This window comes from Chroicocephalus ridibundus, chromosome 4 (assembly GCF_963924245.1).
Source record: "Chroicocephalus ridibundus chromosome 4, bChrRid1.1, whole genome shotgun sequence".
NCBI classification, from domain to species: domain Eukaryota; kingdom Metazoa; phylum Chordata; class Aves; order Charadriiformes; family Laridae; genus Chroicocephalus; species Chroicocephalus ridibundus.
This window is the reverse complement of record NC_086287.1, coordinates 16,240,928-16,255,213: the sequence shown is the minus strand read 5'-3', so window position 1 is coordinate 16,255,213 and position 14,286 is coordinate 16,240,928. Positions and strand designations below refer to the sequence as shown.

Sequence of the window (14,286 nt, the reverse complement as noted above, 5' to 3'; positions counted from 1 at the left end):
ACACTTGAGCAAAATAAAGCAAGTGGTTATCCTTATGCAAATAGTGCTTGGGATGAAAAAAAAAGATAACAAAAAACTGGGTATGATTTTATCTGCATTAATTACAAACGAAACTAATGAGACTATATTGTAGAATACGAAACTGGTGCCAAAGTGGCTTACTGTCTAGGTCAGCTAAGAGCAGTCAGTCCAGTTAAACATTCACATTTCAGAATCAGAATAGGTATTGCTTAGACTTTCTTCGTGTTCCCTTTTGCTACAGTAGTCAAAATTATTATGTTATGGAATATAAGATGAAGATTTAAAGTTATGCAAGTTGAAGAGTAGTTTCTCTCCAGTGATATATTCACTTCCACATCTTTCTATATGTGACCACAACTCACCACTGGATGGCAAGCTTCAAATGCTTCACTTAACAGTATTCCACATTCCTTCTTGGCAAATGGCTCTCTAAGGGGATTCAAACTGCATGGATTTCGAATGTCAGAGCTGTCAACACACTTAACCAGAAAGCAAAATCAAGGTGAGAAACTTGTTTCATAACCACTTAGTGTTTGAATTTGCAAAGCACAGTTTTATTTTGTTTTTTTTTTTTTAAAAAAAGATGTAAGACACAAAACAAATGCATCATTTATGAAACTAAAGCCAGACTAAGATATGGAATTAAAAGGGGATGCTAATCTGCAGAAGAGGAAAAGTACACAATCTGAATAAATGTTTTCTTTGTCTGAGAGCTGCAGAAAAACACACTGTACATATAGGTCTAAACAGAGCTGCCATGCAGTTCCAATCTGCAGTCCTTACACCCAAATAGTCTACTTCACATAAATAACAAAGATCACTCGGACGATGCATATTAGAAGTGTCAGAAATAAGATCTTTCACTCTAACTAGTATGAAGGATCATTTCTATAAACATCACTAGACACATGACATTAAAAAAAGTTCCATTTTAAGTTTATAGCATATGGAAAGAATATTTTTTTCTTCCCATTGCTATGGTTTCACAGTTAGATACTTCCTAGCTATGAAAGATCAGCTAAACTGACAACACAGTCTAAAGTGAATGGACAATTCTTCCATTATGTAAAAAAAAATGGCTACTTTACTGTTCAAATGTCTTCAAAAACACTTGTTCAGATTCAGAAACACAGAAAACAGATTCAGAAAACACAGATTCAGAATATTGTACAGCATTTTTCTCTACGCTATAGTGCTACATAGAAAAAAAGGTGTTTATTTTCTTCTTAATGGATTGTGACATCTGTAAGAACCATTGATATTGACATTTGCATTGCTGCCTGATTAATACTTCCAGGAACAAATTTCTGACCTCGTTCTAGATAAGTTATATGATGTAACAGCAAAAAATCTACTAGTAAACACATTCTTTTTACTAGGTACCTCTACAGCTGTCCAGCTGATTCCAAACTCTTGTGAGTTTGTTAATTCAAAATCATCTGGAGTCCTCAGCTCGTTTACTGTCTTCAAATCAAAGTTTCCACATAATCCAGTCAATTCACCCTGGGGGGGGACGGGGAGGGAGACAACACCAAAACATATTTCCACATGATACAAAACACTACCAGCCACAACCGTTTCCAAAACTTGCTTTTTGAAGTTACTGTTTTCAGTTGCATAATTATAAATTTGCCGGGATTTGATCCTTTTCACAGCTAAATTTCAACCAAAATAGCTCAGCTCTTTGTGATAATACAGCTATGGAAAAGATTTTATTTTGTCAACATCAACATTATTCCCTTTCAACTAAGTATCTCTGAGCCTTTGAGAAAGGAGCTGATTTTTTGTTAAGAGAAGTGACCTATTTGCTAGCTATGTGCTTTTTTATGCTTCAGCAAAATAATACCTGCTCCAGTCATGTAAGGAACGAATAGTGAAGGAGAACGTTACCCCACTGTTGTTATAGAAGTTGGGCAGTAAATAGCGACTAAAAATTAAATAAGAACAAATATTTTAATGGACAAGGTAATTGAACGCTTCTCTCCTTGACTCTGCCACTGAGTTCCTCCATGATTTCTAACACATTGTCTATTCTCTGAATAACGATAATATGTCTTGCTTAATAAGACTTACAGAAATACCTCAAAGAAATAGCAATAAGAGTGTTGACTTCCACTTACTTGCCACTGATGACCCATCTGGACATGAACTGTTGTTCTCTGATCCCAAAGAACTGTGATGTGCTCATGAGGAAAATGAACAACAGTGAAAAATCCAGCTTTCCATAACTGCACTTTTTGTGGCTCGTCTATGTAACTAGATAAGCTCTGTTCAAAATAAAACAAGGCAGCTTATAATGGAAGCAATGTCACAAAACATTCATTTGACAGGAAATGAAACACCTAAATAAAATGAATGAGACAGTTCTCAGACAGAAGTCCAAAAACTGGCAGAAGGCCACGGAAGGATAAATACTTAAAAGTAGTCTGGATTTTGATTGTGAACTGTGTTGTATTTTTATGATTTTCGTATTTTAAAAGTTGGATTTATATCAAATATACAGGAAGTGTAACAGCAACTGGAGCGAAGATTAAAGTGTTAATGGTTCATCTGGGAGGCAAAAAATTAGTCTTAAGGTCCTGGTTGTGATTTTCAATTAGTTATACATCGTTGCATTCAGCAGGTCTTAGCCACGTACTTCTTTTGCATACATATAGGTATAAAGATCCATGGAGCAACTTCTTGAAATAAGGAATCGTCTAAATATGTCCAGAGATTGCCATCTTATTTACATAAAGCATTCTTCTCTCCATCCAATAACAATCAAATTCCAAATTACTTGTAGCATGGACTAAGATGTCTGGTTTAATTACACATAAAAAGAGACACAACTTCCTTTGCATAGTCAGTCTATAAACTGTAAATAGTACTATTTATACTGAAATTACTAAAAATACGAAATATTTACAGCAATAGAGTTTGCAGTTTGGCCAAAACAAAATTAAAATTCAACTGTACTGAATATTCCTCCCTCCTATACATTGTACACCAGACTAAACTCTTAGTTCTAGTGGAATTAAAAGCAAAACTTCTACTGACTTACAAAATACCTGGGTTTTTCCTAAGACACTAAACAGGAATTAAGTCTAAACAAGAGAACGACAATCATCTCATCTAATATTTTTTTTAAATATAGACAAGTTGGGTTTTGTTTTTTTCTTTTTTTTTTTTTTTTAAGGTTCCCATTGCACAATCCAGCTGTGATCAGCATTTACACTGAAGATATTTACACCTCTGCTACTTAAGTAGCACAGTAAGTTTTCTCTAACAAAAGGAAAAAACACACAGAGAAGTACATATGCTACCTTTTGATCAATGTTAAAGACTGAAACTTACTGGATTTCCAGTTTCATCATCAAATATTAAAAAAGATTTTCCAACATTAATGAAAATGTTTTTTCTGCAAATGATTCCAGTATTAAAGCAGTTAATATTCTCTATAATAACAGAAAGACTGGTTGAAGAAGTACCCTGAAGAAAAAAAAAAGAAATGGCCACTTTTAAATATAGTAATATAAATATGTATATTGTTACATAGTTCAATTAGCAGAAACCTCAGTGTATAATTATTAGATTATGTGCGATTCAGAATGTATGCAACATCAAAGCTTAAAAAACATTATGTAGGACTCGATAAAACGTACAGATAGGAAATAAATAGAAGGGTAGTATTTAACAGGTAGTTTTTAAATACAGTTTGAGAGAGGCTTTACAAAAATTTCTCACCTTAACTAGGTAAACCTTACAAGTTCCAACAAAGTCAAAAGTTAGTCCATCAAAAGTTCTGTAATGCCGATCCCCATATGCAGTACACATTGATGGGCAAGGGTGGAAGGTGCATTGAAACGATCCATGCTGGCAAATGCTGAAAAATGTATGACCAATAATGGTAATATCAACTGTAACCACAGACAAATGACTACAGCTATTGCACTGAGAAGCAAAAAACCAAAAGCCATGCAGGTATGATGACTGTGGACAGAAGCATTTTGAAATGTTAACTAGAAGCAGCACATATAAATTAATGTTGAAACATGAAAACAAAAAAATGCCACCTGAAGTAATATGATTTATTCTCTAGTAACTCACATCAATAATATGACACAAGGATAAAGCTTTCTTTTTCAGCTTCTCACAGAACATTTGTTTCTATACAAGCTGAATCTTAGAATCAACAAGCAATATGTCCTATTACTACAGTCTTTATTCACTCTCTACTAGAATGAGAATTCCACAGAAGTACAAAGGAAAAAAAAAAATCAGTAGCACTATTTTGGTACGTAGGTTCCTTAAAAGAACCATGTTTTGGGTTCTTAAGCTTCCCTCCCTGCCCTGCCCCCAGATGTCTACTTATTATCATCCCCAAACCCTGGCCTAACAGTCTAGGGGCTTCCAGAAAAGTTCAAGTTCTGTCTATGGCCACCTTAAGCATCAAAATGCTTTCATCACGCATCCACTAAGTGACTGCTGAGACCTTTCTGAATTACCTTTGTTTTATAACTGCCTAACAGCAAGGCTTTGAAGCACTAGATACTATGTCTCTTTCCACGTTACGCTCTTGCTATCTAAATAACATTTTCAGAAATTACATAAGATTTATAAATAATGGACAGAATTTCGTTTTCTGTATCTACAAGTCATTTTTAAAATGTTATTTTTTATGTTTTTAAATCACCTAGACACTTCCGTTGATAAAGACAGCAGAGCTGGTGCCCTGGTATAGCTTTACTACAGGTATATTTATAAATATAGGTTGTAAAACTAAATACAGGAAGGGCTTAAGAGGTACACAGTGCCTTCAAAGTCCTCAGTACCAGTCCTGTTTCATACTAAGTAAACTAACATTTAGTTATCAGAATCTAGAGAGTCCTAGTCGGAAAAGCAGAGCTACTAGCATCTTCCAAACTTCAACTAGCTTTTTAAGAAAAGTATTTCCGATAAGCATTTGTTCAAGAACAGAGAAGGCCCAATTCAGCAGCCCACAGGGACTAACCAGCGTTTGCTCAACGGTCTCAACATATGGCAACAAACCAGCATAACTAACTGCACCACCCATCTTACCTTGCCCAACATAGCACCAAAATGCTGCTTTGATACCTTCACAGTTAGTGTAATAACCTTTTGTGTTTAATCTTGCCAGCACACGCTAACCATTTCAGGCAATTGCACTGAACACCAAACTTGGAAAACCTAGAACCGCAGTACAGCCAGACACCAGAGCTTGGATTGAAAGTTCCTGGCACTCCACTAGTAGTTTTACCACTTTAAGAAATAATTTTTATTTGACATTTTACTGTTCAATAGACAAATCAGATTAATAGTTATATTGCTAATACTACATTGGATATGAATAAGACGATATTTGGTATCAATGCACACTATTTCTGTGCACTAAATAACACTAAAGCCATTATAACTGCTATGAGTGCCTAAGTGCCTTTGTTTGCACAAGAGTATTCTCATGCTTTGCATGAGCAAAAACGCACATTACTCAAATACACCCCTGCATACATACACAGCAGTCTCAAAAACTTTATACGCTTTGTATCAAGCAGAGCTTGTTGCAAACTTCCCATCTGTCCGTGGACAACTGATTGCCAAAAAGCCATTACCGCCTAATCTGTCTTTGCTTCTGGATGTAGAAGACTAGAAAAGCCGTGACAACCTTAAGGATTTGTACATGAATTAAAGGGCCTGGCCTCAGGGCGGGGGGGGGAAGAAAAGAAAAAAAAAAAAAAAAAAAAGAGAGAGAGAGAAGGCTAAATATCCAGTGTCTTTCTGCCTGCACTGCTACTGCCTTTGGTGAAGTCTCATACAGATTTCTCATGCAAGCAATCCCACACCAGGTCCAATTGGAGAGGCCTTTGAAAACAAGGGGGTGAATAACCCGGGTCGCTTTACCTGCCTGCCCAGTGGAGATGGCTTGTAAGTCGCTTCACCAGTCGACCAAAGGGCTACAAATATCTTCTAGAGCAGATACTGAGGACCTGACGAGAGGCAGAGGTAAGCAGTCAGCACAAGGCTGGAGGGGGCAATGACATCCAGACAAGGCAGTGATTAGTGCTGACTGGACAAGACTCCACCACACTACGCTATACTGAGCTGTGCAGGCCAGGAGCAGTAGTTTACCAGGTGACACCAGTTAGACGTTCCTGGTAAGCTAAAAGAAGGGGACAAAAGGAAGGAACTGCTCTGCAGAGAAGCTGGAGGCTACACCACTACCATAGTATCTCAATGCTTGGCAGTACAGCTGATTTTTCTGAGGCTCTGGTTAAGACAAATAGTGCTACTTAGCGCCAGCTTGCACCATTCAACAGTGGTCAGAGAAGAAAATAGGCAGGGACCACCAAGAAAGAAGTTTCAGGATCATGAAGATGTGGTATATTTTCACATCTTAGCTCTTGTGAAACTTATTAAAATGGTAGCGTACCATGTTCTACTGAGAGTGCTCAAGAAAACTTCACAGACTAACGTAGCTACAGGTTATGTGCTGCATTTACAACACTGGATAGCAAAAGGAATAGGTTTCTGCATGTATTTGAGTGATCCTATCAACCCTTGTCTATTAGAACACTTCCTTTTAAAGCTGACTGATTCATCAGTTATCTTATCCACGTGTAAAATTAGCAACCAATTTATCTGTTACTATGCTCGGTACACGATGTTGCTCAGTACTCTCCTTAATTTATCATTGTAGTGGGTGTATGCTTACGGCCACGGGGTTATGTTTGGGCTTCTTAGACTGCTCAGATTCAATGCTAATTGTGAAAATAAATATGTAAAAAGCTTTAACTAATATCAGTCACGTTGTAATATTTGAAGGATTTTACTTGTACTTTAGGAACAGTGACCAAGGAATATTAATTTAGATTACCTTGATAATTAAAAAAAACATTATTTTCCTAAACCAAGCTTGTTTGTTGTTTTTGTTTTGTTTTTTTTAAGAAAATCCCAAACAGCTGTTATTTTGTTACGTAAAAGCTCATTGAAACAACAAACACTAAAAAAAAAAAAAGTTATTTTAACAGCTCTTTGAACAAAAATAAATACAAAATTAGTGTAGATGATTCACCAGATTCTGGTGTGAAATTTATGATTAATCAATCCATAAACAACTAAAATGAAATAATCACCTAAATAGATCTCTGCTTACCATGTATGACAGGAAGTAATGACTTTGTCACCTGGAAAGTATTCCTTTCCTTTCCATGAACACGGACATTCATCTGCATCCAAGCATACATCCCCGTGTTTAACGAGACTATCAAAAAAAGAACAAAAAGTACACATTCAGAAGAAGTACGCCTGGTATCTAGATATAAAAATATTTTCCTAAACTTTTAAATTACTAGCATTAGTATTATTGAAAAACAAGTAATATTCAAAATCTTCTGAAATTGAAAATACGATTTTTATTCATAATCATATATAAGTCATCCAGTAATTTCCTTTCAAAGGTACCTGAATATTTTATCTTTAGTAAGTGCTAGCACTTTGGGCACTAGCCCTTTAACCACTAACTCTGTGAAGACTTATTCATTAACATACAAACTTCAAGATCAGGGAAACTAAGATTTTCCAGACCTCCTCTAAATTTCACCAAATTTCTTGTAACTCAGCGAATTAACTTATATTTAACTAAAGCCAAGAGATCTTCCAAGAGATGCCATCGTGGCCCTTTGCTTTAGTGGTATGTATTCTTACTATCAAAAATCAGTAGCTTATTTATTGTAAGAATTTTTAAATGATGATTTCTTCTTGTTGTCGTCTTCACCTGATTTAAAGAGCGACATAGTTTTCGTATAGCTGTAGTTACACTTCTTGCTCTGTGAATAATTTAGTCACTATCAAAGAGCTATTCTGGTTGCACAAAATTAACAGAGCACATATTTCTGTACAACTGGCACCTTCATGTAAGCAATCACAAATACACTTAACTTTATTGGCAGAAATATCCTCACAGCCTTCAAAAGAGATTTCCATGATAACACAGACAACCACATGCATAGCTATTTATAGTTCAAGACTAATGCTATAAATTTGTGCTTATAATCACAGCTCCTAGAGTAATGGATAAGAAGTGAAAATTCAAAAAAATTGTGAAACAGATTCCGTTAACGGAGAAAGAATACAGGAATTCTTGCCCAGCAAGACTAAACAAAGCAACTAGACTAAATTTTAAAGTAAAATATTTGTGGCTTTTAATATTATCCAGAAAAACTGAAATATGAGAGTAAGATAAAGAGAGAACTCAAGCAGGGTCTACAAATAAATCTCAGGAAATATACCAGAAATATTGAATGATTTTATTTAAAAAGCTAAATTTACACCGAGCCTAAGAAAGTTGTATTTCTTCCAAAGACCAATTAATTGAAAAAAAAAAACAAACAAAAAAAACAACATACTTCAATGCTATTGGATAGCCAAACAGTTATCAACATAAGACCTAAAGGTCCAGCAACAGATAGAACAACACCTTTGGTGACAAGTCAATCTGCCAAATGAAAATAGTGAAACGTAAATTCTTGATAAGCTACAGCCTTGTCTTTCACTCAACTGCTGTAGCTCCAACTTGTTTTGTGTTCTGTATCTGTTCCTATACAGGATTTTGTTTGATACAACATAAGAAGCTGGAGCAACTAACATGCTAGTTACATAGCAAAAGGATTTCTTACAGGCACCGTGCAGTCTACGACTATCCTTGTTTCTACATGCTAAGATTTGAAATGTGTTTCTATTGGGAAATAAAGTCTCTCAAAATGGCACCATTGGGCTGATAATCTTTTTTAGTTTTCAAGGTAAGTTCATTTAGAATTCCAGTACCTCCCTGTAGTAATACATATTTTATTCAGGTTTTCCTGTGTTCCTAAGTTTCCTGAGGAAAAGAGATTTAGCGTTTCTGATATTTATCACTGTGATTTGGGTGAGACACTGCACCTTGGACAAGAGACCATAGGTGTGAAGCACATTCATAATAAACAAGGCGATGACACTTTTTTGTTTCCCTGGTATCCAAAAGGAAAGATTTCATCATTGCATTTATCATAGAACATTTTATTTACTCATATTAATGAACTGGCAATTTGTGTACTCTGACTTAAACTTTTCTTCAGTGCACTACTTATCAGACAGAAATTTACAACTCTGTAGCTTCTTAACAGGAATGTGCTGACATCATAAAACCCCCTCCCTCATTAAAGTGCAAAACTGGTATTTTACACCAGAGGATGTCAAGTGTTCTTTGTAATACATACTTATTTCAAGTATTGGGTCACTTGAAAACAATCAACTATGAGACAAATTCCTACTGGTTTAAAGCTGCTCAGAACTGAACAGGGCACATTCAGACACAAAGAGCATCACACTGACAAGGTAACACTAAATGCAGGTTTTTCCTCACGTTACTACCCTACCAAAAACAAGCGGTAACAGCTTTCTCTCTTGTAAAGCCAAGCACTGGCTAGATTTCAATGATCTACAAATTCACCACAGATACCCTACACAGAGGCCTTGCCCAGCTCCTCTTTGAAGTATCAGACATTTTTCTTGACACACTTAACAGTCCAACCTACAATGAACTGCAAAGATACATGGACAGCCACGACACTTCACCAAACTGAACATTCAGTTTCATTACTAGCTCGTTATTTTTATAGAAAAAACAAAACTATAGGTTTTGTTTCTTCACTACACACAAGTATGTAAGCAGTCTTGGTAAATGCATTGTTAGAAGCAATATGTCGCCTGTGAGTCAACAAACACTTCTTTGCTCCTGCAAAGCCCACAAATCTGGACCAGAACACTAAAAAATAATTCTCTCACAGCTTCCACCGGAGCAGTCTTCAACAAGTTCTCTATTGCACAGCTCTTTCCGCTCCCTTGGGCCACAGCCTACCGCCAACTGACTTAGGTAGCCACCAATACTTTTGCCCCAACAACAAATCTATTCCGAGGGTTTCACAAATCTTCCTACAAAGGTCTGTAATAGGGTTTACAGGAGGTAAAACGAATGAAATAAGCAGAAGGTAACATTTCTAACACCAGAATTCCACCACCACCCATGACTTCCCTAACCAGAAAACACGACAAACAAATTTTTAAAAAACAGCAGATTTTGATAACATTAGTGTAGCACCTAATGGCTTCATTGTACTTTCTCACTGCTTAGACAGGGAGAATTACAATATTCCTGCTGAGTGTTTTCTTACTTGTTTTGGGATCTTTTTATAGTCCACCTCTTCTTCCCCCTCCCAGTTTATTATAAAGAAATATCAAGTAATTTTGCAGAATGCTTGAAGGAGTTTTAGTATCCTTCTGTGTAACAATTGATTTTGATGCTTCAACTGAGATACAGTCAGACCCCTGCACTTCTGCAGTTTTACCCTGTATTAGGAAGCCCCCCTCCAGTCAGGTCTACCATCAGCATCCTACTCGTACTAAGCAGAATGGGCCCTAAAAAAGAAAATTCACAGAAAGAGTAGTAGCAGCTTAAAGACCAGAGATACATGAGAGTATGAAAAACAAGAGCAAGAAGTAGAATGACAGGGATTCATCTATATTCACATATTCTGCAACCTTTTCCACAGAGACCTCTGAAAATTTGGCTCATCCATTGCCTGTGTCTCCTCTGAAGTCTCTTTGAGCAAAAAGCAGCTCCTGCCTCTACACACTTTCTACCGATTGCTGCGGACAGAAGAGGGCAAAATTATCTCTCAAGTCACAAGTGTAATAAGAGCCATGTAAAATCTGGATATGGATTTTGCTGCAACATCAGAGCAAAGCAAGAGAGCGGCTCTGTCTTGATGTCTCTCATTCTAAGTAGAAAAATATATCGGAATTAAGCAAAGTGGCTGAAAGAATGAAGGAAAGAATACTTTTATTAGCAACTTTTTTTTTTTTTTTGTCCATAGATGTGTGGGGGTTTTTTAGTTTGTGTTGTAGGGAAGGAACACAAGAAGAGGGCAGAGGTTGAAGACTGCCAGAGAAGAGGGTTTAAAGCAGGGGCCTCTCCCACCCTGCTCACAGTCCCTGCAGGGCTATAAGGCGGGGGCCATCTAGGAGAGCACCTGCAGCTCTCACAGCTGCATAAGGAAGTGGTACACACTGTGTCATCATCAAGTAGAACATACCCCAGGGCAAGACTGAGGGAAAGGAAGGCTGAGGTTTGTACTTTCTCCCAGCCTATTTCACAAATAAGTACCACCTGGACTATCACTGTATTGGTGTGATGTTCAATACCTTTCTGCATCATCTCAGCTGTACCTCATATCTACCAATGCTACTTCAGGGCTATGACTCATTTTTTTTCCAAAGTTCAAGTATTTTTAATTAAGCACACTGGATTAAAACTTCTCTCTACATGCCCTCCAACAGTACCATTTTCTTCAAGAATACTGTGGGTGCAATTCAGTGTTAAAAACGAGGCAGGACTCCATGGGGAAGTTAGATACCAAAAAAATTGCAATTTGTGAATGGTCAAGAGGATACTACTAGCTGTTCCTGATCTATCGTCACTGGTTCTTCTGAGAAGAACTGTACACTTTGGGAGGGATGAACATGTATTTTGGATTAATTATGCTTTTGGGGAATTAATGCATATTTACAGAAACCATATTTACAGACCAGTATATTCCTTGTCTCTGAATTCTTAATCTGTAGTAAAAGATGATGACTGTTTTATAGCTGAGGCAGTTTTCAACATGGAAGACGATTCAGAGCTGGTGGCTCAGTGGATTTAGTCATCATTGCCAGTAAACAGCAGCACCAATTTTTAGTCAGATCAAGCACCTGCTTGAATTGTAATGGAGATTAGAAAAGCAGCAAAATAAAACCCAAAAAAGATTACTTGACCGATTCAAGATCCTGAGCTCCTCTCAAACAAACCCACAAGAAGTGAAATACTCCATCAGTAAACTAGTGGTATTTTACTGTGCAATTTTTCTGATTTAATGAACAAGTTTAAATAGATTATGAAATTCTTTTTATTACAAAAATGCATTAAGTAACTCCAAATGTAACAGAGGTCTCCCTTTCAAACCAAATGACAGAAAGTTCAATGATTCTCTTCGTAAAAAGAAGCAGAGAAACAGAAGGTAGTATGAAAAGGTGCTCAAGAACCTGAATAATACTGGTGAAGTTTTACTGTGAGTTGAATACAAGCACAGAAAAAAAAATTAAAAAGAAGATATTTGTTTGCAGCTAGTATAAACTAGAAAGTAGGAGACCAAGAGGGTTTTAGAAGTATTGCAAGAGGAAATAAGGAGCTCTAGCAATGTATCAGAGAGTAGCAAGTCTACAGAGCAGAAGAGGAGGGAAAAGAACAGGGTTGTCTTGTTATGGCACTGCAAGTTAGGTGCATTTATTCTTTGGAAATTACCTCCAATACAATAACTTTAGCATGCTGTAATTCTGTAGAATTCATCTAAGGAGACATATTTTAAGACATGACACAGTTGATGTAATTACTGCTAATAAAAATTAATTTTTAGAAAATATTTGAAACTGAATTGCATTCTTCCCCCATTATTAGGTTTGTTTGTCCTTTGACATGTTTATAAGATGACGAAATTCATCGTTTTCTTCATGCAAATTAGAAAGCGATGAGTTTTCTTTTTTTAAGAAAACCTTTCAAGAATGTGTTTAAGCTCCTTACATGTTATTCGATACAGTACACCACTGCAGAAATACTGTGATAATTTAGAAATCTTTGGAGGAAAAACCTGGCACGATATTCCTTTCTTAATTACAAAACTTAATTGCAATTACAGGATACTACAGCTTTCAGTTTACTCTCTTTTCATAGCTCTATTTTATGAGCAGTGAGTGATGAAAAAAAGACCTAAAAATTCTCATTAGGTTAAATTGGCCCAAATTTAGTAGAGTTGAGGTTCAGCACAAAAGAGTATTCTCTCATAGATAAGCTGTCTGCAGAGGTGTAGTCTTGTCTTACCACAATTGAGAATGTTGCATCCAGCCTGGAAAGGCCCCATAACTCCACACCACCATTCACGAGAAACAGAAATGGATATTGGAACACTAGAATCAAAACCCAGTCCAGTCCCACAAAATGTCTGTGATGTCTTAATGACTATAAGTCAGTGTGCCAATATTGAAGTGCTTAGAATTCAGAAAAAAAAAAAAAAAAGAGCACATACTTTGGTATCAAGATAATTAAAATCCCAGTTAACTTCTTCCATTCTGTGAAGTGTCAACCACAAGCCATTCTCTACAGAAATCCCTGGCTGGAAAGCTGGTGAAATGAAACCTCAGCTTTTTTTTGGTTTTTCTTTTGTGGTTTTTTGTTTGTTTGTTTTGGTGTTTTTTTGGGGCTTTTTTTGGTTTGTGGTTTTGCTGTGAGGTTTTTTTTGGGGGGGTGGGGGGAAAGGGGGAGCAGCAGCAGGTGGCAGGGAAAGAAGAACTGGGTTTTTGATTGACCTCTGGTTATTCTGAGGGGCCCTCTATTAAGAGAGGGGAAAATGGCTTTTTAAAAGTCATAGGATTCATTATAACCTGTAGAGCCTGCATGTTCTATATCATGATCCACAAACACAGATAAACCCATAATATTGACACATTATGTCTCTCAGATGCATTAACCAATATTTCAAAAGTATTGTGAGGTAGTCCTTTAAGAGTAAATCCTGTGTTAAATTTTCAGTCCTTTTTCATTTCTGTGTGCCTCCCAGGACAATGCATAGGGAACATCTGCAAATCCCTTCCAGGGATGCTTGGCATTGCAGCACAGAGTTTGGTTCATTCCTGCAGCACCAAGTGTTGCAAGAACCCTTCACCACTACTACTGGATCACATAAGAGTAGCAGGGAAGCTGCTCTAAATTGTTGCTGAACTACGCAAAATAATTACATATGCAACATGATTGTGGCCTCTCTGCTGCAGTGATATAGTGTGGCGGTGTGCTCTCCCCTTTTCCCCTCCCGGCTCCCGCTCAAGCCATGGCCATTAATAAATTACAAAACAGTACCAAGTAGCCACCAAAATTCCAGCTAACCCTCATCAGTTTGAAAAGCTATATAAAATGTATATACAGTACACTTTTTTTTATACTGTACACTATATAAAGTATAGAACAGCCAAATCCAACTCATGCTGCAGTCAAGAGTAAAATAACATCAATGGGGGAAATGAGAAAACAAAAGTAAGTTTCTTCAGGAAAGTGATTGCTTTTCTTGACAGCAAAAAAAAAAAAAGCAGGCTGTAAGGAACAATAAACAGAAGATGGCTGTTTCAGAGATCATCATCAGTTTG

At 36.7% G+C, this 14,286-nt stretch overlaps 1 protein-coding gene across 1 annotated transcript in view; it reads right to left on the bottom strand.

Moving 5' to 3' along the window:
• Nucleotides 1–14,286, bottom strand: part of OTOG (otogelin) — a 106,037-nt gene that overhangs the window by 48,366 nt on the left and 43,385 nt on the right. Inside the window, exons 24-29 of the mRNA XM_063333791.1 lie at nucleotides 7,175–7,282; nucleotides 3,748–3,886; nucleotides 3,358–3,492; nucleotides 2,142–2,288; nucleotides 1,405–1,524; nucleotides 384–500 (exon numbers count right to left, since the gene is read on the bottom strand). Coding sequence (XP_063189861.1) covers nucleotides 384–500; nucleotides 1,405–1,524; nucleotides 2,142–2,288; nucleotides 3,358–3,492; nucleotides 3,748–3,886; nucleotides 7,175–7,282 — 766 coding nt within the window. The remainder of the gene's footprint in view (nucleotides 1–383; nucleotides 501–1,404; nucleotides 1,525–2,141; nucleotides 2,289–3,357; nucleotides 3,493–3,747; nucleotides 3,887–7,174; nucleotides 7,283–14,286) is intronic.